Source organism: Centroberyx affinis, unplaced genomic scaffold (genome assembly GCF_046629955.1).
Source record: "Centroberyx affinis isolate AG114_WGS23_722 - 3 ecotype Tasmania unplaced genomic scaffold, CSIRO-AGI_Caff_v1 ptg000398l_1, whole genome shotgun sequence".
Taxonomy (NCBI): Eukaryota; Metazoa; Chordata; class Actinopteri; order Beryciformes; family Berycidae; genus Centroberyx; species Centroberyx affinis.
In genome coordinates, this window is record NW_027279066.1 from 430,134 (window position 1) to 453,587 (window position 23,454).

At 41.3% G+C, this 23,454-nt stretch overlaps 1 protein-coding gene across 1 annotated transcript; it reads right to left on the reverse strand.

The window, feature by feature from the left end:
- Positions 1 to 2,438: 2,438 nt before the first annotated feature.
- On the reverse strand, positions 2,439 to 10,575 carry edn3b (endothelin 3b). Its single transcript, XM_071516306.1, has 4 exons — positions 10,509 to 10,575; positions 10,169 to 10,391; positions 3,690 to 3,848; positions 2,439 to 2,493 (listed from the first exon to the last, which is right to left on the reverse strand). The coding sequence occupies exons 1-4, from the start codon at positions 10,573 to 10,575 to the stop codon at positions 2,439 to 2,441; spliced, it is 504 nt and encodes a 167-aa protein (XP_071372407.1).
- Between the last annotated feature and the right edge of the window lie 12,879 nt (positions 10,576 to 23,454).

Consider the following 23,454-nt stretch of genomic DNA (forward strand, 5'->3'; position numbering starts at 1 on the left):
CTTTAATTTATAGATAGCAAATTTGAGTAAGAACATAAACTAACTATTGTTTCTTGCTGCAACACACTAACAATGAGCTGAAACCAGATGCTCACTTGCAGCCAAAAAAGCTCCAGGCAATACCGTCAATACTAGCCAAGTAGTTGGAGCTACCGTGTGGAGTCATTTTAGGCCTGCTCCTTGGCTTCTCTCCCCGCAGAGAGCTGCGGTGAAGCAACAATTAGCCAAACGCTCCACATAGCCTCAACTGCTAAAGTTAAATTAACTGGATGGACATTAAGACAAGGAAATACACTGTGTTCAAACTGGGACAACCCAAGACGTCTTGAAACTAGGCTCAGTCAAGCAGTCACCAAGGAAAATTCCAATACATTTATTGTATTGGCGATTAAAGTATTTTTTCTGATTCTGATTTTGATTATTTTTTGTCACTAGTCACTATTCTGCCATTAAAAGGCACTAGTCACTAGTACTAGTTTAGGGAGTCATACTTTTCAAGAGATATGCCTTCTACATGTAATTTCATGACTTGCCCTTTTGCTGCATGTGTTGGTAACTTACTTTGGCCACCACCCAAGACCGAGACGTCTTGAAACTAGGCTCAGTCAAGCAGTCACCAAGGAAAATTCCAATACATTTATTGTACTGGCGATTAAAGTCTTTTTTCTGATTCTGATTCCTGTTGAATGCTTATAGATCTCATTTTCCACTCTGCTGTACATTTCTGAAAAGCAAGTGTAAAAGTAATAATTCTAACAAATAAAATGAACACAACTGAGATGTATTTTATTTGTAGCCCACTATAGTTTTTAGAATGTCAAAGTTAATTCTTGATGGTGATTGATTCGCCATCTACTGACCAGAATTGCCACAGATATAAGTGAGTGACAGTGAATGAGCATCCAAAATGAATGGAAGTCAATGAACACTGCTTCCCCAAAATGTCCTCCATATGGACAAATCAACATATAGAAGCTATCCACCTAATGGCAAGCTTAAATAAAGGGAGACTGGGCATGAAATTTGACACATTCAATCTACAGTGTTTTTAAGCCTTTAAAATTTTCTTTTTAAGATCATCAATTTATGTATTTAGGCCTATAGGTCCAATATAATTAACACCACTTGACTGAATAAACATGGCAGGATTAGACTATACCAAAGTCCATCTGTACTGAGCAATTGCGATTTCATAAAATACAGCTCCCCATCAAATCAAGATGTATTCTGCATACACGCTGTCACTTTACATTTCTTTAATTCCTCAACTACTAACAGTTAATAACCGCCCCGCAGCTACTGGACAGGACGGCTCCATGTGCTGCTCTGTATCTAAAATGAACTAAAACTGCAATGGAAAATAGAACTGTGAGAGTCTTTTTTTAATTTCATTGAGATGCATTAATTTGTAAGTAATGTCAGCTTTGTTAGACACACCCATGGATGTTTAGAGAAAACACTGTTTGAAAAAGCCTTCTTACAGCTTAACGTTCAATTCAAAGTTTTGAACGAGGCTGGAACTAAAGTTGTCATACGTAGAGTCATTGCTAGCCAATGGAGATGCGGAAAAAACACATGGTATATGACTGGTAGTTTAATTGCAAATATATCAAGTTTTGAATAGAATGAAGAATATGATTCCCTAAGGAAATGCAACCCTATCAAAATGAGAAGTGAAGAATCTGAAAAAGTGAAAAAAAAAAAAAATTCCAGTTGAATATACTAATATAGAAGGAAACGTATGAGATAAACCTTTTTTGTAATCACTTCTAGCACAAAACAATATGCAAAAAGTCAGGGGGTGAATGCTTTCCAGAGTGACTGTAAATAATCTCACCAAACATCAATAGTGTGTTCCATGATACAGATTGCCAGGAGCTTCTCTATTTTTTGTATTTTGATGCAGGAAGTGCTGAAAGGCATCAGTTATGCTAAAATAAATGCCTTACTCCCACTTCCTATGTCGTTTCATGACTCCAAGATTGTCCTGTTCATCCTTTATAAGTTGATATAAGCATATTCATCTCACTGTATTGAAAGATAGTCAGGTAGGACAACAAAGTGCACAACAACTCTCTCTTACTGTGTATGGATATATAGGGTCTGCTTGATCGTGCCCGGTGGATGTCATGTCTTTGGCTATTATATTACGATAAAAGTAATCCTGATGCTAGTCTCATGAGGGAGCAAAACAGGGGATAGCCTCCAGGGATCTGTATCCAATTTGCTCCGGAGTTCACGAAGCCGCTCGGCCTGATGGAACTTGTTCCAAGATTCATGGTGCCATGGAATGTCGGCAGCGCCGCAGTCCAACGTTCTTCCCTTGAACGTGAGTATACCTGTGGAGTCGCTTGTGCCAAATGGAGAGCTGGGGGCAAAGAGGAGGGAGGGTCCGTTCCCCCGCAGAGAAGAGCTGAGGATGGAGAGCCACCAAGTCGTCACCCGGGGCCGCGGACCCTGGAGATGGTCCTGTGTGGTGCGCTCTGCAGGGCGCTTCAAAGAAACATTTGGGATTAGAAGAATAAAAAAGGACTGCTGCACACTGCTCCTCAGTAGCTGTGTTTCCATCTGAGTATTGCTATGCAAATTATGATACATCGAACTAGAGAGGATGACAAAAAAGATTTACATTAAATTTATTAGGTGGAATTTTGTTTTGTTAAATAATTTAATCAATGAATCAATTTTATTGTTATTATGCCATACATGGCGTGAAAATATATTTGTGGAACAAATAAAGATGTAGCGTAAAGACTCTCTGTATGTGTTTTTTCTGATGCAGCTACATTCTACGTTCAGGCCAGCTGCACACCAGGTGCCATTTCACAAGGCAAACAGTTCGCCTTCATTGATGGTCTGTGAGAAGTGAGTGATGGGTTAGGTGGCAACATGAACCAGGCCCACAATGCAACAAGCAATAGTTGAAAAAGTTTAATATTATGCAAATGAGTAGGCTGCATACAGAGTCACGGTGTGAGAACCAGTCACATTTGGGCAAAAATTGGGTTCTTCCCTGTCCATAAATTTGTGTTGTTATTTCGACTTTGTCTTTGAATGGAGAATGGAAGCGAGAATTATTCTTATAATTATTACTTAATTATTACTACACATCATGTTGATTTTTATACCTTCTATTGTCTCTCCAAAAGTTATTTGTGCAGGAAGATGTCCCATTCGATGTTAATTTTGTTTACATCATGTAGATAGCTATCCCATCACATCCAAATAGCTGTATCCACTAGGGTAAAGCAAAACTTCAAGATTGCCTTTTCAAGACATATGACTAAGGTTTATATTTGGGCAAGATGCAATAAACTGCTAAACTACCAAATAGGTCTACATACACAAATGATGTTAAACAAACTGAGAATTCGCTCCAGTGTTTGACCCCAGAACACGCCCAGTGAAACGCCCACAAGCAGCGGCTTCTCATAGTGAAGGGACATAAAAGCCAAGTGGTTGGGTTTTGTCTACATGTACGGTCAGGAAGACTATTTATTCACTTAAATCCAGTTGATGGAAACTCATCTAACTGGCATACTATTTTCTTTGACATTTCAAAAGTTTGCTTAAATTGGCTTGACAGTTGGATGGAAACATAACTAATAAGGACAGAGATTGAAAAGGATCCAGTGGCTACTAGAAAAAAAAAGAGAATTCCACTGCAGTCATGGGTGAGACAGACTTACCTTGACTGACAGAAGTCATAGCACCCAGGATCTGCCTCAAGCCCAGCACAAACGCAGCGCTGGGTCCTCGCCCCCTCATGTTCGATGGACAGTCCACCAGCAGCACGGCGGAGTCGCTGAGGTCCGCGGTAGCTCGACATTCCATAGGGCACCATGCGTCTAAGAGGCGGAAACATGAAGCAGAAGCCATATTTGCAGGAGTAATGAAAAATAATGAGCCCAACTTGGTCCTTAATTGAGTAACTGGCAACTTTACGAAACCACATAATGATTGCCTTGTGTTTATCTTCACAACACAGATCTCTAAAGAAGTCAGCAACTGAATTCTAGAAGGCAATATCCCACTTAGTTTTAACATGGGGGTATTTGGCACTTGACCGCGATGAAAACCAGAATATAAATTACTCCCCAAGATCCAATGCAGCTGGGATGAGTTTGTAGTGTTCCAATTTTTACTTCCCATTCATTTGAATGAGGCCATGAAAAGCCTGAACACCTTGGTGAACATATTCATGGTATATTGCTTTAAGTATTCAAGGCTTGAAAGGATAGGATCTTATCTAAACAACTGACTTTGGTCAGTACTAGTGCATGAGTGTAAACTAGGGTTAGACCAATATTGTTTTGCTGATATATTGGGTTAATATTGCCATTTTGTGAGATATGGCATTTTTGCCAGTTATGTAATCCATTGATTAAGCTTCCTCCCTGACTACAGTTACATATAAACAAAAATAAACCTACAATATTTTTTTTCTTTATTTTCTTTTAAGGAGCTTCCTGTCACCTAAAAAAACTTATTTACCATGGAGTTTAATGGAGTTGTGTCACTTGATGGTATAAAGGCTGTTTCCACCCTGCCAAGAATACATTTTTGGGGGAAACACTGAATCCTTGTAATTTTCTGCAATTTCTTGGGCATGGAAATGGTCAAATTTTAAGATATTGAATATCGTCATCGGTATGGGTCTTGGCCTTCAAAGGCCCATATCGGACGAACCCAAGTGGAAAGTATTGTATGGGCAGCTTCAGAGAAACATAAAACCTGGAAATGTTTTCCAGTGACCCTCAACAGGTTGCCATTCCTCGGTCCTCACTTTCCACACTATGAAGAATGAAATCTAAACCACATCTGTCTGTGGTTTAGATTTCAAAGGAAGATACACTATACATACACTATCACTGAAACACGTGAATGAAGGCAAAGTGATACATTGTGCCATGATTTGTACAGGGAATCTCTCCCACTTTAACATTAGCTTACATTTAAGATTCAGAAAGTTGTACATTTGAAGTCATTTTAAAAGGCTAAGTAAATTGAGTTGCATCTAGGCCTATATGATCGTCCAGAGACAGTAAAACGGTTCTATGAAATCTGTCTTATACATTTGTTTTTAGTTAAGTGACCATTGGAAAATGGTAATGGAAAAAAGCAGACAGGCAGAAGGTTTGGTAAGATTGAATGATAAGCTTGAAATATAACTTTCAGAGATCAATTTTATTACATCAGAGAAACCATCACACTACACATACAGCCATCTGGATGGCACCCTCTACTCTTGGAGTGTCAGGCTGGCTTCACCTCCCTCTTCTTTCCATCCATCTCTTTGACAATCCCTCAGGGATTAAACTTTGGAATTCCTGTTCTCTCAAAAACAAAAGGTGTTTGTGGCTTTAGGAGTTACAGGCTTAGATGAAAAACAAATGTGGGTATCTTTGTGTTGCTTTGGTTTCCTGAATTGAAACATTATGTCTTCCTTTGTTTTCTATACTTTGCCACTTTTAATTCCCTTCACAGACATATACGACTAATGGATAATGAATTCAGACTTCACCTCTCACGTGCACAAAAATGCTCAGCTTGAGCCTATCTTTATAGTTTATAGTACATTTTATATTGATATTTTGAAACTGAATGTGTTAAATGACAATGTTTGCAAGTTATTGCGGTACATAGGAAAGCTGCAGTATGTTACTGACCTAGGCCAGAGAAGAAATTCATTGTTTTAAAGTTCACTGCCAACCCCCAGGATTATAGTTTTGGTTAGCTGGTTAGCTTGGTTTGGTTGCGTTTTTCACTTTTCTGACCACCATGCACTGGGAAAGAATTTATATTACACTTATAAAGGACTACACAGACTTTTTGGGAGTCTGGCCCGTTGGTGACCTTACCCAACATCTGACGAGAGGATTAGTACCAAAATCATCTCTGCGTCTCCAGTAGATAGCTATGCTTCAATCTCAATCTTCAGCATAAGTAAAGTGCATTACGAATCAACAGCGCAAAAAACTTTAGCTGTCTACAAGTACACAGATTCTCTCCCACTTTAACATTAGCCTACATTTCAGATTTAGCTGACAAGTTACGCAAAGTCTCATGGGAAGAGAGATCCTTTTCCATTCAAAGTGGATTTTTTGTCCAATTTTCTGTCTATTTTACCAATCTCCTAAACAAGCCTGGCAGGTTTAGACATGTGTCATTAAAATGAAATAATCATTCAGCATTAGCGCTACAACAAGTTCTCATTTTCTTACTTTTAGGATAACACTAGTAACAAGCGCTAGCATGCCCACCGGACAGAACTAGCTACTGGAGACACAGAGAGATGATCTTGGTAACAATACTCTTATTATGGTAAGGTGACCAATGGCCAAAAAGTCAAAGTAACAAAAAATTTGACTGCATACAGTATGTAATTGTGGACAGCTTTCAGCCCTAATTATATGTCTATAGTTCCTGAGAAAAATAATTTTTTGGGGGAGAATTTCAGAACTTGATCTATCAGTTTTATAACAAGGCTTTAACACCCCCACTGTACATGTATTACCCATGTGCAATAAGAAAACAAAGTGTGCAGTTTTTCCAAGTCATCTGTATCTCAGAACTTGACTTACAAATTCTCGGTCCTGTGTGTGTGCGTGTGTGTGCGTGTGTGTGTGCGCACGTGTTTGTGTACGTGTGTGTGTGTGTGTGTGTGGCCAAACATTAAGCAATTTCTCTCTTGCCATGTAGACTACGGCCACAGCCAGACAGAGACAAACTGCTCACTTAAATTATATCAATTTCTGCATTGTGCACTAAATTGACCACAAATAGATGATTGCCTGCATGCACACATTATTCTGTCTGGAATTGGATTTGTTAGGTTTGGTTTTTGCAGTGATTCAGTGTTTTTGAAAAAGAAAAAAACAACAGTCAAGACAGAATCCTTCTTACCTGTGGTTTGGCAGGCATTTGTTGTCACATAGGTACAGCAAACAGAAAATGTACACTTGATATTGACTTTTTCCATCTACTTTGAGTGTCCATTTAATAGAAAAAACGGGCAAGACTAAACATAAATCAGCAAGGAAGACAGTTTAATGCTCAATTTGACAAAAAGAACATTCTGGTTCTGGTGGAAATTTAAAAGAGCAAAAATAGAGGGATTTGTGGACAATTCAGTCAGTCTAACAGTTAGGAAGAAGGGAAGATTAAAAGCGTAAAGTAATGGCTACATGTTAAAGCCAGCATGGAAATATAAAGGCTGTGCAAGTATGAAACAAAAATATATATTTTCACCAAAATGGAGTGGCAGCTATTTGGATACCCCTTCAAAAAAAAAAACGATTGGCTGCAGCTTCTCTGGCCACAGTCTCCAGACCCTGAACAGTGAGAGGGGGACACTTGCAGCACTCTGAATTTACAGTGCAGCTGTTCCACAGACTGCTCTGGTGCTCCAATATACATTCACATGTATTTCATGAATCCAATGAGATCCCCTCAGCTCTCGCCTACTGTAGTGCAGCTCATAATGTAGTCCCAGAGGTTTTTAAAGGTTTCAATGAACTACTTTAATCGTCATTAATAATCGTCAACAAGTTATGTTGTCAAAAGGCTTCTGACAGGTACAGACACAGCTCAAGGCACAAGTGTGAGAAGGGAGAAAAAACTTTGACGAAACTGTTACACAACCAGGCAAGCTGGCTAAAAGCATTTTTATTTATCATTGTACTCTGGGGGAGTAGTCACAACAGAAGGGAGAGTGACATATACACACTTACACTAATTACCACAGTCTTTCACTGTTAGCCAGTGAGCAGTTGGGGATTAAATGTTTTGCCCAAGGCGCTTCAGCATTAAGGTAGGTTGCGTGCTCCTCGTTCACTTTCCACACTCAGATTTTCTGAACTAATCTTTGACTTGATACAACCAAATAATTTCATCAGCAGCATATACACACTTGTCATACGTAGTCCTGCTTTCAACATTATGTGACAACACACGTTTGAAAACACTATATGCCCATACGTTAAACTATATGCCACTATACCACTCAGCCTTTAAAGTATGTCAATTTGTCCCAACTTGCTAAGCAGGAATAAAGTGGGCCGTGTACCTGAAACAGCCAACGGCAGTCCTGGCACAAAAAGAAAGAAGAGTAAAGAATGCTTTCCTAGTGTTTTGCCAAGGCTTTTAATGGGCGGTAGGAGTTGACAGAACAAAGAACCGTTCCCTAAATCAAGGGGGTGGAGAGAATGATGTGTTAAGGTAGCATAACTAATCTGTGGTATGTCTGTCTTGAACACAGGCCATGTAAATACAATCAGGCAATGTGAACAGCTGCAGCTAATTATGCTAGTAGGTAGCAACTTATTATGTTGTTTCATGGTTTGTCAACACCTGTAGGTGCAACATAAATCGTTGTGCAGGAACAGTCAGTGTGCCTCTCTGGCTAAAATTTATTGGGAATGGCTAAAAATTCTGAGTCACTTTTAGTCATTTCTAGCAATTCAGTTCCAGTAATTAATTTTACGTACTGACGAAAACCTGCAACCATAGATCAAAATAATTTGACAATAAATTTACAACACAGTGACATACAGTAGTAGTAAAACGTAATTACCTGGAAAACTCCCATGAGGGGACTTCCAACAAACCTAACTCCCAGTGAGCAATAAGTAGACCATTATAGTTATAATCAAGTGTACTATGAAGACTAAGAAGCCTATCCTTCACCTTCTGTAGATCATTACCCAGCTCTGCATGACAGACCTGAAGTTCTCTCTGATCTCTGTCCATTCAGCCTCATGGCCTCTCTGCCACAGACAAATGGTATTTCAGCTCCCTGGGATCCATTAGACCGGTCAGCCGATTTAGTTACTTTCATATGTTCATTGAACAAGTCCATACCACATTCTCTCTTACACATGAATAAATGTATGGTTTGCCACAAAGTGGTGACTGCTTGGCATGAGCATTTGATTATTTTTGATTGTAACAACTTTTGATTGACATGTATTCAGATGTTTATCATGGTTCGCCGATGCCTATTGCGCATATGAGATGCTAGCAAATGAATATGTGCACAACTTCATTAGAATGTTTTTTTTTATCTATAGTGGTAGTGGAAAAGTTTTAATGTGTCTGTCATGCAGATGGATTGCATTTTGGCAGGTATTTCCCAAGTTTCCCAAGATTTAAGTAAGAGTAACATGTGGAGGGCAGCGGAGAAGATTTAAGCCTGGTATCAATAAATGGGTTTTATTGTCCTTTTATTGCTGTTTTTATTGTCCTGTTAATGCGGGTGTAATGCATCCAGCACTTTATTTCTACTTACTTTAGAAATTAAGTGCTGTGTGCTACTTTTTTTCTTTATTCATGTGTGATTTTGTAAGAGCCAGGACACAAGCTTTCATTGTATTGAAATGTATGGACTGTAACCTATTTTGAAACTTGAAAATACCCTTTTCTGTTCTGCACATCAGCACCATGGACAGTGACCATCATAGAAAGCAGTAAGTAAATAATATGACCATACAGTTTGAGCACTCATATAATAACACATGTAAGTAAAGTGGTACATGAGTGACACACACACACACACACACACACACACACACACAGGCGGGACCGAAAATATATAGATCATACATTGTACCGGCAGTCATCAAAATCCCCTAGGAGGCATGAAAGAAGGATGAAGTAGGCTATATGGAGTGAAGAGGCAGAGGGAGAGAAGGAGGGGCAGAGAGAGAGAGAGAGAGAGAGAGAGAGAGAGAGAGAGCGAGCACATTTGCTCTTGCAACAACAAGCACCACTTTGCTTCTCTAATGCAAAGCTTTGGCCTTGCAGGGCAATTATTGCTGTTGGACTTGCTATGACTTGAACTGTGACTGTGTTTGGGGCCTTAGGGGAGCAATTACTGGACATTGTTTCTTATAGCTAATGTTTTGGCTTTGGTGCATAACTCAACTTTGAGTTGCCCAAACCAGACTCCCATTATACTTTTTCTGTTATAAATGTGCTGACATAGGCTACAGGTCAAAGGCAAACACTAAAAGCAGCAATCACTCTTTATCTTTATGGACAATATTGCAGACCCAATATTGCGGCAATTATGCTAGTTATTGGTTTGAGTTATTTGATAGACAGCTGGAGAAATCCTCCTCCAAGCCCATATGGGCTTAAAAAAATACTTAAATAAATAATGTCTTACTCGGGAGTGTTGATCCAGATGATATCCAAGTGACAGTAATAGACACACTCTTTATCCTTGTAGGAATAACAGGTGCAGCGCTTGGACCTTGACTTTGCCTCAGACTGCGGTAAAACCGTGGATCCCCGGGAGCCAAACACACTGCGAGATCGCTCGTTCAGAGAGTCTGGGAGAGCTGCAGGTTTGACTTCGGGTCTGACCAAGGCACCCGACGCCAAGACACCTTGTATAAGAAATGTGTAAAAAGAAAAACACAAAAAACAAAACGTTCTTTAAATCACAAAAAAAACCTATGCATACAAAATAAGATGTGAAAGTTTGTTGTGGAGCTCGTACATACCTTGTAAGAGAATTAATGCCAGTAGTATGAAAAGCATGAGTCTCGGGTCGATGGATATCCTTGCCATATCAGATATTCCCCAAATCAATCATTATGAAGATGCAGCACACATGTTAAACGAATCTCCAATCAGTAAATCGAGTAAAAATCCACAAACTTCTCTGGAGATGTTCATGTGCCGCTCACTCATCTCATATGATCCAGACGTAAAATAACCCCTCGATCAGCGGATAGCTTTCGCACAATTCCTTTCATATTTGGCGTCCTGTCATAAATCCCGTGTGTGACCTGCAGACGAGTGTGAGGAATTTACACTTCCAATAAAGCAGGCTATGGAAAGCGGCTGCTAAAACCCCGAGCCAATTAGTGTGTTTTTGTAAAAGTGACTGAGTGTGGAGCGAAGAGAGGAGTGATGCTCCTCAAAGTCACTCTGCCTTCAAATAGCCCGAATGAAAGATAATACGCTTTGCAGAGGCTATAGACTACACGCCCACACACCCCTCCTCTTTCGGTTGCAGAAATAATATATGAATGGAGTGCAATAGAATGAGCTCATCCAAAAAAAAACAACAACAACAAAGATGTACAAAACAAACACTTTCACAGAAGCAGGAAGATATACTGTCAAAGAGATCTGTATTATAGAGCAGTTAACAATATGGTCCATTAACACTATTCAAATTTGTCCATCCATTTGCTATTTTGATTATGAAGGCCTATCTTAGGGATGGGACCATATCTCACGATACAACTCGATATGCGATATGGGGTTCAGGCTTCGATACAACCACGATACACTGTAATAAATAGAAGTTCCGCGAATTGTTTCTGAGCACATTGCTGGAGAGCTTGTGAAATTGTGAGGGGCAAACTGTCTCATTTGTGATTAGTACTACAGCAGAATAAAATGGAGCTAATATCTCAATTCATTTTTCTGGCCCACAAAACATATTGTCACTTTTTTGCATTGCGATATATTGAATTTCGATATACTGTCCCATCCCTATACTGTATTTACATTGTTTTTATTGTTTGTAACTCCTTCTGTATGTGAAGGCGTTTCCCTTCTTTGTTGTTGTAAGAAGCTTCTAGAAGAAAACAACCACCTACAAAAAAAAACACATGCACGTGCACACGTGCACATACACACACACACACACACACACTGACACACCCTTGAAAAAGTGAGGATCAGCAAAACTTCCTCACATATTTTTCATAATCTTTTTAGGATTTTCATAATCTTTCCATCCTTGGGAGGACATTTGATCCTTACAAGTATAGAAATACAAGTACACACACACACACACACACACACACACACTTAAGTAGCCCCTTGAAAAATTGAGGATTGGCAAAATGTCCTCACCTTGGAGGATTTTCATAACCTCATAATCTTTCTATCTTTGGGATGACATTTTATCCTCAAGTATAAAAGACACACACACACACACACACACACACACACACACATCATGCATAGGATTCTGGTTCAAGGTTAAAGATGGCTGTCTCCACGGTGTGTCATTGAAAACACGGACATGAGGGTTATCTCTGGCCAGTTTATTCTCAGGACAGACAGGAGTGTGGTCTAAACAGAAAAACAACAACCCTTGGTAATAGGTAATCACATAGGTAATCTATCAAGCTGTATAAACTATTATCTAAAGGTGGACTGTATAGTATTTGCTCTAACAATAACACATTCCCTGTATCCAGACCTACAGCAAAATGATTATAATAATTATACTATATCGCAAGAACCAAAATAATTAAAGAATGGTATCTATTTCACAGTTACAATAACAAGATAAATAAATAATGTACTCAAACAGCATCACTGCCTCACTCTCCATGTGACCAGTTACTAAATGGATTGTGATATTCTATCAAAGTTATGCCAACGGTAACAGTTACACATCAACAAATTCACACAGCAGTTTCCATGCAGCAATGAAAATGACACATTACAACAAATATGTCTTAAAAGGCTAATTGGTTACTCACCCTTTGTCACACATGCACACTCTTAACAGAAAAGTAAATTGGCGTTGTATTTACTGTCTGCTCTCTCCTCTCTTCTCTCACTCTCCTCCTGCTAGCACTCTTAATTGGCTAGAGCGGCAGCAGCATGCTGTGAACATGAGGCGTTCACATGCTGCAATTAGTGTGTTAGCCTCTTGAACAGCCGCCCCTCCATTCACTATGTGAAAGTACATCTCAAAGAGGCTATTTAGGTCTTGCAGAGGTAGCGATCTCATTATCTTCAGGGATTGCAGGCAGCTTTATGAGACGGCTACTGCTCGGTGGTAGACCTTATCCCTGACTTGAACATCTGCAGATCGTGTGTGGCCGTCAGAACTGACGTGGACCTCCTTCACCTTGCCGACCGGCCAAAGAGCCCGAGGGAGATGATGGTCGACAATCATGATCACAGTACCAAGTGCAAGGTCTCCTGTACCTGTTTGCCACTTCTGCCGGGACTGCAGGGTCGGTAGGTACCTCTTGATAAAATGACCCCAGAACTGATCGGCAAGCACCTGACTATGCCTCTATCTCCGTCGGCTTAATCTCTCGGATTCAGGGTAGACGACCTGAGGTAACAACGCATCAGGCCGCCCCATCAGGAGATAGTTTGGGGTGACTGGGTCTGGATCCGCGATATCCAACGAAACATAGCCCAGGGGCTTGCTGTTCAGGATCCCCTCCACTTCGGTCAGTACGGTTCTGAGAACCTCTTCGGTGAGGGTTTGAGTGCGGTGCGTTCAGGGGGGTTATAGCAGAACCTTATCTTCTGCTTGGCAAGCTCAGTCTGTAGAGTAGGGCTCATGGCTGTGAAGCTCTCCTGATGCTCCTTGTCTCCTCCACGGAAGTTTGTCCCCTGGTCGGATAGGATCTCGTAGGGAGTGCCGTGGCGTGTGACAAAGCATCTGAGACTCATCAGGAATAAATCACTAGCCATCAAACAGAGGAGGTCAGTGTGAATACAGCGTGTAGTCATGCATTTAAAGACCACCCCCCACCTCTTCTCAGTGTTCCGTCCCCATTTCACTGAATAGGGGCCAGAACAGTCAACCCCCGTGGAGTAGAAAGCAGGCTTCAGAAGACATAGTCGGACTGGGGGGAGGTCGGCCATCTTGGGCACCTTCGGTTTGGCCCTCCACTTCTGGCACTCTGGGCAGTGGTGCTGGTGGTGACGGACTACTACTCCTCTGATAATCCAGAATTGTCGTTGGAGCTCTGCAAAGACCCGTTCAGGTCATGGGTGGCATAGCTTGCTGTCATACTGCTGCAGGAGTCGAGTCACTAGATGTTTTGGGTCAAGTACTATCGGGTGCACCGAATCTGTGCTGAGGCCTTCAGCATGCTGTAATCGACCCCCAACATGAATTAACCCTGTGTGGGTGTCAAACTCAGGGGACAGCATGATGAGGCAACTACTGGAGGAGAAGGACTTGTCGGAATGTAGGGCAACAAACTCCTGTGGGAATCTCTCCCTTTGTGCTCTTTGCAGAATACTGTCTTCCGCTCGCTGGTAATTAGCTGCACTGAGCTGGGAAGCCACCCCATTTAGGGACGTACAAGTAGCCTCCACCAGATCCTGGAAGGTGGATTACTGGCTGACATCTATGGCGGAGGGGTCAACGGTAGTAAACCCACAGAACCCTGAGTTCTGCTGGGCCCTCTAGGGTCACTGCTGTAGGGGTTACCGGCCATAACCCAGGGCTCTGGTACAGGAACTCTGGCCCTTGACTCCATCTATTAGGCTGAGCCAGCTCCAATAGGGTCTTCCCCCAGGTTATGTCATCCGCCGGGTTGCTAGACGACTCAACATACCTTCAGCAGTGTCCAGGAGTGAGCTCCTGGATTCCAGCAATCCGAGTTCCTACGAACACTTTGTATCTGCAGGATTCGGACTGCAGCCACGTGAGGACAGTGGTGGAGTCTGTCCATAACACTGTGTTCTTGATCTCCACAGTTAGCTCGTTGTGAAGAAAGCGGGCTAGCTGGGCACCAGTGAGGGCTGCGCTCAATTCCAATCTCGGCATGGAAAGTTGCCGCTTAGGGGTGACATGGGATTGTGCAAGTACAAAGGCTAGCTGAACTTGCCCTTGCTCATCCTCGGTACGGAGGTATGCCATGGACCCATAGGCCACCTCCGAGGCATCACAAAAGATGTGCAGGTCTCTACTCACTTTGGCTCCATCCAGCTCAGATGTCACATAGCACCGAGGTAAGTGGAGTTGAGGTAAGTGTTGGAGCTCGCCTTCCCATGTCTTCCATGCTTGCAGTAGCTCGGAGGGTAGTGGGGGGTCATCCCACTCTCTCTCCTTAGCCCAAAGACGTTGCACAAGCACCTTAGCCCTGGTGGTAAATGGGAGTATGAATTCACATGGATATTCCAAGACAGAGTACATATTGACTGTAATCTGTCTTGGAATGTCCATGTGGATTCTGTATGCACTAGGATCCAACAGTGACTCTACTTCTTGCGAAGACTCAGGGTGTTTGGGGTTAGACAGAGTAGAGTATTGATGTTATTTTATCATGCTGTGATAGAGAGTATATTATGTTACGGAATCTTAGCTTGCTTCGGTAACATATCAGTTAAGTTAAAATCACAAATAAATAGACTGGTCCACACAGCAATTAAAGTGATGGGGGTGAGGGAGCATCCCTCCCTCCAAATGCTCTTTGAGACTATAGTTAAACAGGCTAGGAAAATTATCGTTGACCCCTCCCATGTCCTGTATTCAGAATACGAACTGCTCCCATCAGGTAGACGCTACAGGGTTCCAATTAAATACAGGAAAAGATACCTGAATAGGTATAACAATTCTTTCATCCCTCTATCAGTGAATCTCCTAAACTCAGGACATAAGGAGGGTGTGAAATGAGGTGCTGTGTTGCATGTACTTGAATGCACTTATGTCTGCACTTGTTTGTGCTATGCAATTTGTGTCTGTTACTGCACTATAATTGTACGTATTTTTAAGTGGCAGCCTTTATGTCCAAGACAAAATCCCCTACGGACAAATAAAGTCATCTTGAATCTTGAATCCGAGTGGATCATACTGGCTTGAGTACACGGTAAATATTCCACATAGTCACTTCTGCATAAGGAGATGGGCAGTGTTTGTAGTGCAGGTTATCTGGAGCACAATGCCAGGTTAACCCAAGTGCATGCTCTTGAGGATCGGCTTGATACTTGGATATCCACAGCTCCGTACTTGCGGATCTCGCCTCCTTTGGCAGATGACTGACCATGGAAGCGTCATTGCTCGCCATTGCCTAATTTCGAAGCCACCGGATGCCAACAACTCTCTTAACTGGTCCACCAGGGTCCGTGCCTCCTCTGGTGTAGTGGTGCTTAGCAGGCAATTGTCGACATAGAAGTTCCTTTCCACTGCATGTCGAACTCCATCCCCTGGCTTGCTGTGACTGAACACATGCCTCTGGAGGGCAAATGTGGCACAGCATGGGCTGCAAGTGGTGCCGAAGGGGAGGAGTTGTCACTCATATACTTCCGGGGGTTTCCTGGGTTGCAGGTCCCGCCAGAGGAACCTCAGAAGGGGCTTGTTATGTTAAGTTATGCCAAAGGTAACAGTTACACATCAACAAATTCACGAAAATTACACACATTACAACAAATATGTCTTAAAAGGCTAATTGGTTACTCACCCTTTGTCACACATGCACACTCTTAACAGAAAAGTAAACTGGCGTTGTGATAATACTAGGAACTAAAACGTAACGTACACTCTTAATAGTATTTACTGTCCGCTCTCTCCTCTTTTCTCTCACTCTCCGCTCCTACTGGCACTCTGAATTGGCTAGAGCGGCAGCAGCATGCTGTGAACATGAGGCGTTCACATGCCGCAATTAGTGTCAGACAGCCGCTTTCTAGAGCCTCTTGAACACATACCACACACCTTGAAAGCGAGAGGAGGGAATTAAGCAAAAGCTACAGAATAGTCAGTCTGGAATTCATCACTGCCAGCCAGAAGGCAGAGATTAAGGCGCTGTCTACCAAGTTTAATTAAAAAGGTTCTGTTGCCTATCCTGGCAGTAGAGGAGAGGGAGTGTGCCCAGATCAGCACCACCATGACTCAGAGGAAATGCTCATAAACCCTTTCTGGAATATTTGAACGGTTACATCAGGTAAAGGATCAATAATCAGCAGCCATGCACGGCCTATAAAAACTGTTGCAGTTCATGCATCAGTCCCCCAGGCTGGCAGTATTCCTCCACTTTATAACTCCAGGGTCTCAGGGCCTCGAGGCCTTGGGGCTACCACTTTGAGGCTTGTAATCCTGCTGATCTGGACAAACTCACCTCAAGGCCACCCTTGCTGCATTTGAAATGAACCAGACCAGCCTGTTAATTATCCTATTATACCAACTCCAATGCCACCTAGCATACAACCCAGCAAAGAACTTACAATCACTTTTTGTTATTTTCTTCTTCAAAAATCATTGTCAGGTGTCTTATTTTTTTAATTTCCCTCTGTACTCCATCTATGACTTTTCTTGCATCTTAGGAAAGCTATACATCCAGTGTTGCAACACCCACAAAAGCGTTTAAATTCAATGTTTTCAGTTTTCCGGGTCAGACAAATTGTAAGCAATTACAGTTAATGATTTTAGTTAGACACTGACACCAGAGTAATTGTGCTCATTGTTTACATTACTGAGAACATAGGCCAACCATTCCTAAGTTATTAGCTCATGTTTTAAAGGTAGTTCAAAATTAGACACATTCCAGCCTATTGTAAAACAAGTAAACAAACAAACAAAAAAAGAGTTGATATGGCAGAAATGTGTACAAATCATTATGCTTATCATCTTGGATGGTGGTTTTATTTTGCTAGTAAATGGTTGTTGATTTTTAGTGTGATTGTCTAAAATGTTCTCAATGACTGATGACAACCATTAGACTACACTGGAATCTGTGTGTGTGGTGTGTGTGTGTGTGTGTGTGTGTATGTGTACAGATGTTGATTTGAAAATGCAGCAGCATGCACAGAGAAGAGTCAGTTTCCCCCCGCCTCTTCTTTACTAGCTGCCCAAGTATATTTCTAAAAGTGAACAGGCCACATTTTCATACAGTATAAAGCAAAAAGCCAAATATTGGTTAAGGGCAATAAAATGATTGGCCTGATGTGCGTATGCATACTTGAATTTTGCCAAAATATTAACCCCAAGGATTACTACTGTTTTACATATGTGGTGCCGTAAAGAGACACTTTTGAGCTTTACAGCGACACCCTTGAGGTACAAACCCATGAGCCAAACCGGGGGCAGGTCTGTGTGGGAGGTAGAGAGATCGGAGCAGACATATTATAAATGTTGGCTGGGCTTGTTCAACTGGATTCATTTCATTGTTCACTCACATATCTAGCCACAGGGGCCCCATTTGGGAATGACTGTAGCTTTATAAGCCACAATCTGACCTTTTGGGGCTTTGAGGCTTAGTTTCTCAGTATATCAATTTTGAGCGGATACATGGATTCTCAGTGGGTATGGGTTTAAGCTTAAACTTAGGGACTTAAATTTAAACCCATAAAAATAAACATTTTGCAGCTTTTTCATTTCATAGTGTTATGTGATGTATGATTTCAATTCAATTCAATTCAGTTCATTAGGTTTATTCACTGTGCATAGTTATGAAAACTATGCCACTGTGGGATGTGTGGTGGTGTGTCTGTTACTAACGTGTTGAGTCGGTAAACACGAAACAGTCACAGTAAATAAATTGTGATTGTTTGGAAGTTATATGGCAATACCTCTGGGAATTCGGGTGAGAAAAGGGACCTTCCTACTTCCTTAGGAACCTTGCTAATAAGGTTCCTTCTTTGACCACAGGTAGCTGAGAAATAAATAGTCTGAGGCAACCTTCCTAGGCAACGTCATGTGACTGCAATTAACATTACACTCCGCCAACAGCCAGTATGATCAAACTGCTTTTTCAAAACACTTTAAAAGAAATTATATTGGTAAAGTAAATACATGTTGGTTAGCTTTGTGTACTTTTGTGTATTTTTTCCGGGCATATGTTCATTTTGGAAAACTTTTTGTCAAATGGGGTTATTGGGAAGTTTCATTCTTCTTTGCTGATGTTGCAAGGTATTGGATGTCTTACTCCTGAGGAATCTTTGTACGCTTCCTTCCAAATCGGCCAAAACAAGGAACCTCAAAAAGATGTGTCTATGTGTCTTACATTGAGACAGTACTACAACTTGAAAATTTTGGCTTCCTACCTAGAAATGCAACCTAAGTAGGAAGCTTCCTCGGGTTTGAGACAGCCCATTGTGTGTAGACAGAAACACTCAAGCAGCGGCAATAAGGCCCACAGGGGATTTTATGAGGGTTTACCTAAAGCTCCCCTTAAATCACTATTATGAAAACATACCTACCTCACTGAGCCTGTAACCCCAATTTCCTCTCACTTGTGTTCCCTCCTGGAGTAACCACTGCTGTCAAACACCAGACTGTCATAAAGTTGAACAAAGGGAAAGTATGAAACCGCCGTATCATTTACTTTGAGCAAAATGAAACTTCTTGTTGTACATGATTTGTAGTGTTTCTGTATGAGTTGTTGAAATAATTGCCCAAAGGCGAAGTAATAACCGTACGATGAAAATCAGTATAACTGTAATTATGTAATAAAAGAGTGAGGCTTTCCGATTGTGTATGAGGTATACACATACAAAGCACGCACACACACACATATAAAACACACACACTCCTAGAGGGTAAAAATGCGACATTTAAGGTGCTCTTGCGTGATGAGCCAAAGTCCCTTACACACCTTTTCATCTCTCTGCAGGTTATATAAGTGTCCTGGACATGTACTTTCCTTTGGAGGTATCCAGTGAACCCTTTTTTTTTTTTTTTTTTTTTTTAAATCTTGACTCATGACCACCCTCTGTTTCCTGCCCAAATTCCCCAGGGCCAGGGTTTTGTGCCATACCCCAATCTCTAGCGCATTCCCCAGGCTGGGAAACAGAGAATTCCACACAAATGAAGACCATATTATGTTTTCACTCCCCTGACCATAGTTGTTGAGACAGAATGCTGTCTAAAAGTTGACTGCATGTGGTTTAGTGGTCACATGACACGTGCATGCTTGCAGGCTATAGTTTTTTGGGGTTTTCTGAGAGGGACCTTTTGGTGATTCTGAGGTTAGAGGACTGTGAATGGATATGATCATGGATGATTATGTACATATAGGCAGTCAAAAATGTACAGCAAATCTCCTTGGATACCTAATTGCTCTGGCATGGCTGATCATGACAACGAAAAACATCAGGTTTATGAGAGTCAAACGTGATAACAAGCCTTATTTAATTTGCTTTTAATTAATGTCTGGTATTTTTACTGTTTACCGCATTGAGTTTTGTTTACAGGAAATTTGCCGCATAGCTTAAATTAGTGTAATAAATCTACATATACTGTCCTGTGAAGTGTTGTGAAGCGGCCCTTGATCTAGAGAGAAACTCACTGAAACCGTGAATCATATGGGAATGTAATCTATTTCAATAGGATTTCAGCTGCCACTTTGTCCTGTTTTTCTTGGCCTCCTCACGTGTTTTATCACAAAACATTTTGGGGTGAAAAGCCAGGAGATTTGCAAGTTCACTAATACTCTCCTCCCACCAAGGTGGGAGGAGAGAAACAACAGACAGGAATCATTAGCACCTCAGAAATGACTTGTTCCAGCAGTGGAATCTTTGGTTTCTGTGCGCACACACACGCACGCACGCACGCACGCACGCACACAAACACACACACACACACACACATACATACACACACACACACACACACACACACACACGCATACACACACAACTGCATTGCGCTGGATGACAGAGGAGATTTTTGTTTTACACGTAAAATCAATATGTTACAAATAGGACCCTCACACAGACACGTAAGTCTCTAGTATTTAATATGATGAACCATGGTGTAATATATAGATCTATACATCTCATAACCAAATATAGCATTAAATGAAGGTGGATTTCAACTAATATGTAAAGTCACTACATAGCCACCTTTTTCACTACAAACAAAAGCCATGGCCGGTGCACACTACATGTTCTCTCTATAAGGCCTGCCCTCCTGAAGGGTAGATAGAGGTTACTCTCTATCTCAGAGGGACAGTGCTGATCATATAGCAAATTATTAAGTGGACGCTTTTATAGACAGTGCCTTAAAGTACCATGGTGTTTTTGACTGTGTGCATCAGAGAGATTTAAGCCCCAAACCCTGGCAGTGTCGGTGGCTTGCTCTACAGAGCCGGGATACACAGACCTGAATGTGAAATCACAGGACTGAGACAGATCCTGTCATGTCAGGATAGCAAGCCTGACCTCAAGCTATATGCATTACGTCATCTTCCCCTACATGTGGGGTGTGGCTTGAACAGCCTGCCCAGACCCTGAACTTTCACATTTGCACGTCCACCAAAAAGAAATGTGTAAACAAAGGTGAGGGTTATCTCTCTAACCGTCGTTCAAGTTCGCCTGGATGTCTCCCTCGTAAAATAACAGCGAGTGTCTCAAGATCCCACAGATTTCCTGGTTTGTGGTCTGTGTTGGGGAGCATCTGGCTTACCAGGTCTGATAAGCATTACCCACTGGAACTTGACAAATGTACGACCTGCGGTATGCTTCGCAGTGAGTGGCGCCATTGAGATTCACACAAAACCCACACCGTGATGAAGCCAGCGTTGCCAAACTGGGCCATTCATGGAAGATCTGTCAAAGAAAAAGTTCCGCATTAAAAATGACAATCTGAAGTGGTGAATAAAAGTGGAATTCAACTTGAGATCCCTAGACAATCTCGGCTGCAGGTTTGAAAGAGACAAACAAACACATGAGCTGATCTTCAAAAACAAATTCCATTCCAAGATATTGGTAATCATAGAGTATTTTTTTATGTTGCATAAGGATAAAAACACATGAGCGGTTAACCAGCAGCAGCAGCATAATAGGTAAAACTTCTATTGGAGACTGATATAAATTCTCAAGAGATGCGACTGCCAAACCAAAAGCCATTGCGTGGACACAAATTGAAGACATCTGCCTTTGCTAAGACAAAAACTTGTTGAGAGGTTGATCCATTATTGGCGCATATGGCTTAACCAGTTATTAAGGCTTAAGAAATGAAATTCTGCAGAGGTAGGTGAACGCCAAGGGGTGTAAGAAAGGCTTTAGGGTAAACGAAATAAGCACGTCTCCCAAGAAACACAGAGCATACATGTACTATACTTGGCAATGGAATTTGTGTTGGTGTGTTATGAAGTAAATAAACACTCTGGGCACAGAATACTGCTTTTAATTTGAAAGGGTACACCACCGTACAGCCAGGAAAGTGTAATAGACAATCTGGCTAAATTGTGTTGATAAACAAGGGGAATTTGTGGTGAGACGAAATTTTACGCAAAACGTGTGGTTTAGATGCTCTGATGCCCTTTAAAAATTAGTCCTGCTGCAAAGGAAAAATATTTATGTACAGAATTACACCTACTTATTTCTGTTTACTGAATTATTTTAAAGCATATTTCTTTATAATGGGCGATGATGCTTTTTGACTGAGTGTTTTTTTTTTTACTGTCCACAATATATAGGCCAATTTAAACACACACCACTAAACAGATCAGTGGACTTGGGCAAATATACTATCATTTTGCAAAAAAACACAAAGTACCTATGAATTTAATCTATATGATTTATTTATGTGATTGTATCATCAAAGCACCATGTGCTATAGCTATTTAGATTTGATTACTAGAATCACATCCTAGTTTATTTCCAGTAGCCACCATTAGATATGTGTTGATATCTGTACAAATTGATCTGGAGGACATGCAATGTTTTATTGACACAGGCTTGGTGAGAGATTAAATGAACACAGTGGCACACCGCTGGAGCACAGCGCAGATGATATGATGTGAGGAAAGTTTTCTTGTCTAAGGCTTTCCCAAGCAGTTGATGTTTATGAAGTTAGAAAAGAAACTTCATACTCTCTTAACCAGTGGCACTGGATGTGACGAGGAAAATTTCCTTGATACTGAAAACTGATGCATCACATTAGAGTTTGTTGTCTACTCTCTGATTTCCCAACCAACAATATTCTAATATGACAGTAATGATGAGGAACCCAATCTATCAAACCATTTGTTCCAACAAGTACGTAGCTGTAATTTCCATAAAATTACATACATACACAACACTCTGCAAAGGTTTGATTCTATAACTTATCTGCATGGCAGGAAGGTGCTCAGCTAGTAGACCACCCCTGTTTCCCCATCTGAGAGACCAGGCCTCTATTGTATAACACTGGGCAAGTTAGCTTTGCACACAAACTCTTTGGTAGCTAGCCAAATCATACAAAAAAAATTCAGGTTTAAGCCCTCTTAACTCTTCCCCTGTTGCAGTTATTTATGTCCGAGTCTAAAGTATGGCTGGATGTTTTACTAGTGGTGGGTGGCTGAAACAGAGAGGGGCTACAGCAAACATCTCAGGAGATGGTAGTCCAGCCATTTATTTAGCTTTGCACAGGAATCTGACTTCTGTGTTATCTCATCATTAAGGCACTTCTTACAGTAATTACAATAATAATGCCCTAATGTCTACAGAGTTTGTTGATGTAGGAAGACAAGATGGTTGAGTTCACTGCATGCAGGGGTATAAGCTTAAGCGATGCCATTCAACAGTGATGTAGAGGGAGAAGAAGATATGGCATGTCAGCAGGATATGTTGCCACCACCGAGAGGAATCCCATTATTAAAGTGGTAATCTGTGAGTTCCTCATCTTGTTTTATTTTGGTGATATCTTCGGTGATAAGCAGTCATCACTGTGGTGTTTTTTCACTGCACTTCTCACTTCGCAATCAAACAGTTTGGTCTGTACTGCAACATCTTTTTCGTTGAATG

Excerpts from the sequence above, each read along its gene's own strand:
- edn3b (XM_071516306.1), bottom strand. The coding sequence starts at position 10,575 with ATGGCAAGGATATCCATCGACCCGAGACTCATGCTTTTCATACTACTG. Across the intron at positions 3,849-10,168 it reads ATCTGGATCAACACTCCCGA|ACGCATGGTGCCCTATGGAA; the intron begins GTAAGACATTAT and ends TCCGCCTCTTAG. Across the intron at positions 2,494-3,689 it reads TATGACTTCTGTCAGTCAAG|CGCCCTGCAGAGCGCACCAC; the intron begins GTAAGTCTGTCT and ends GTTTCTTTGAAG.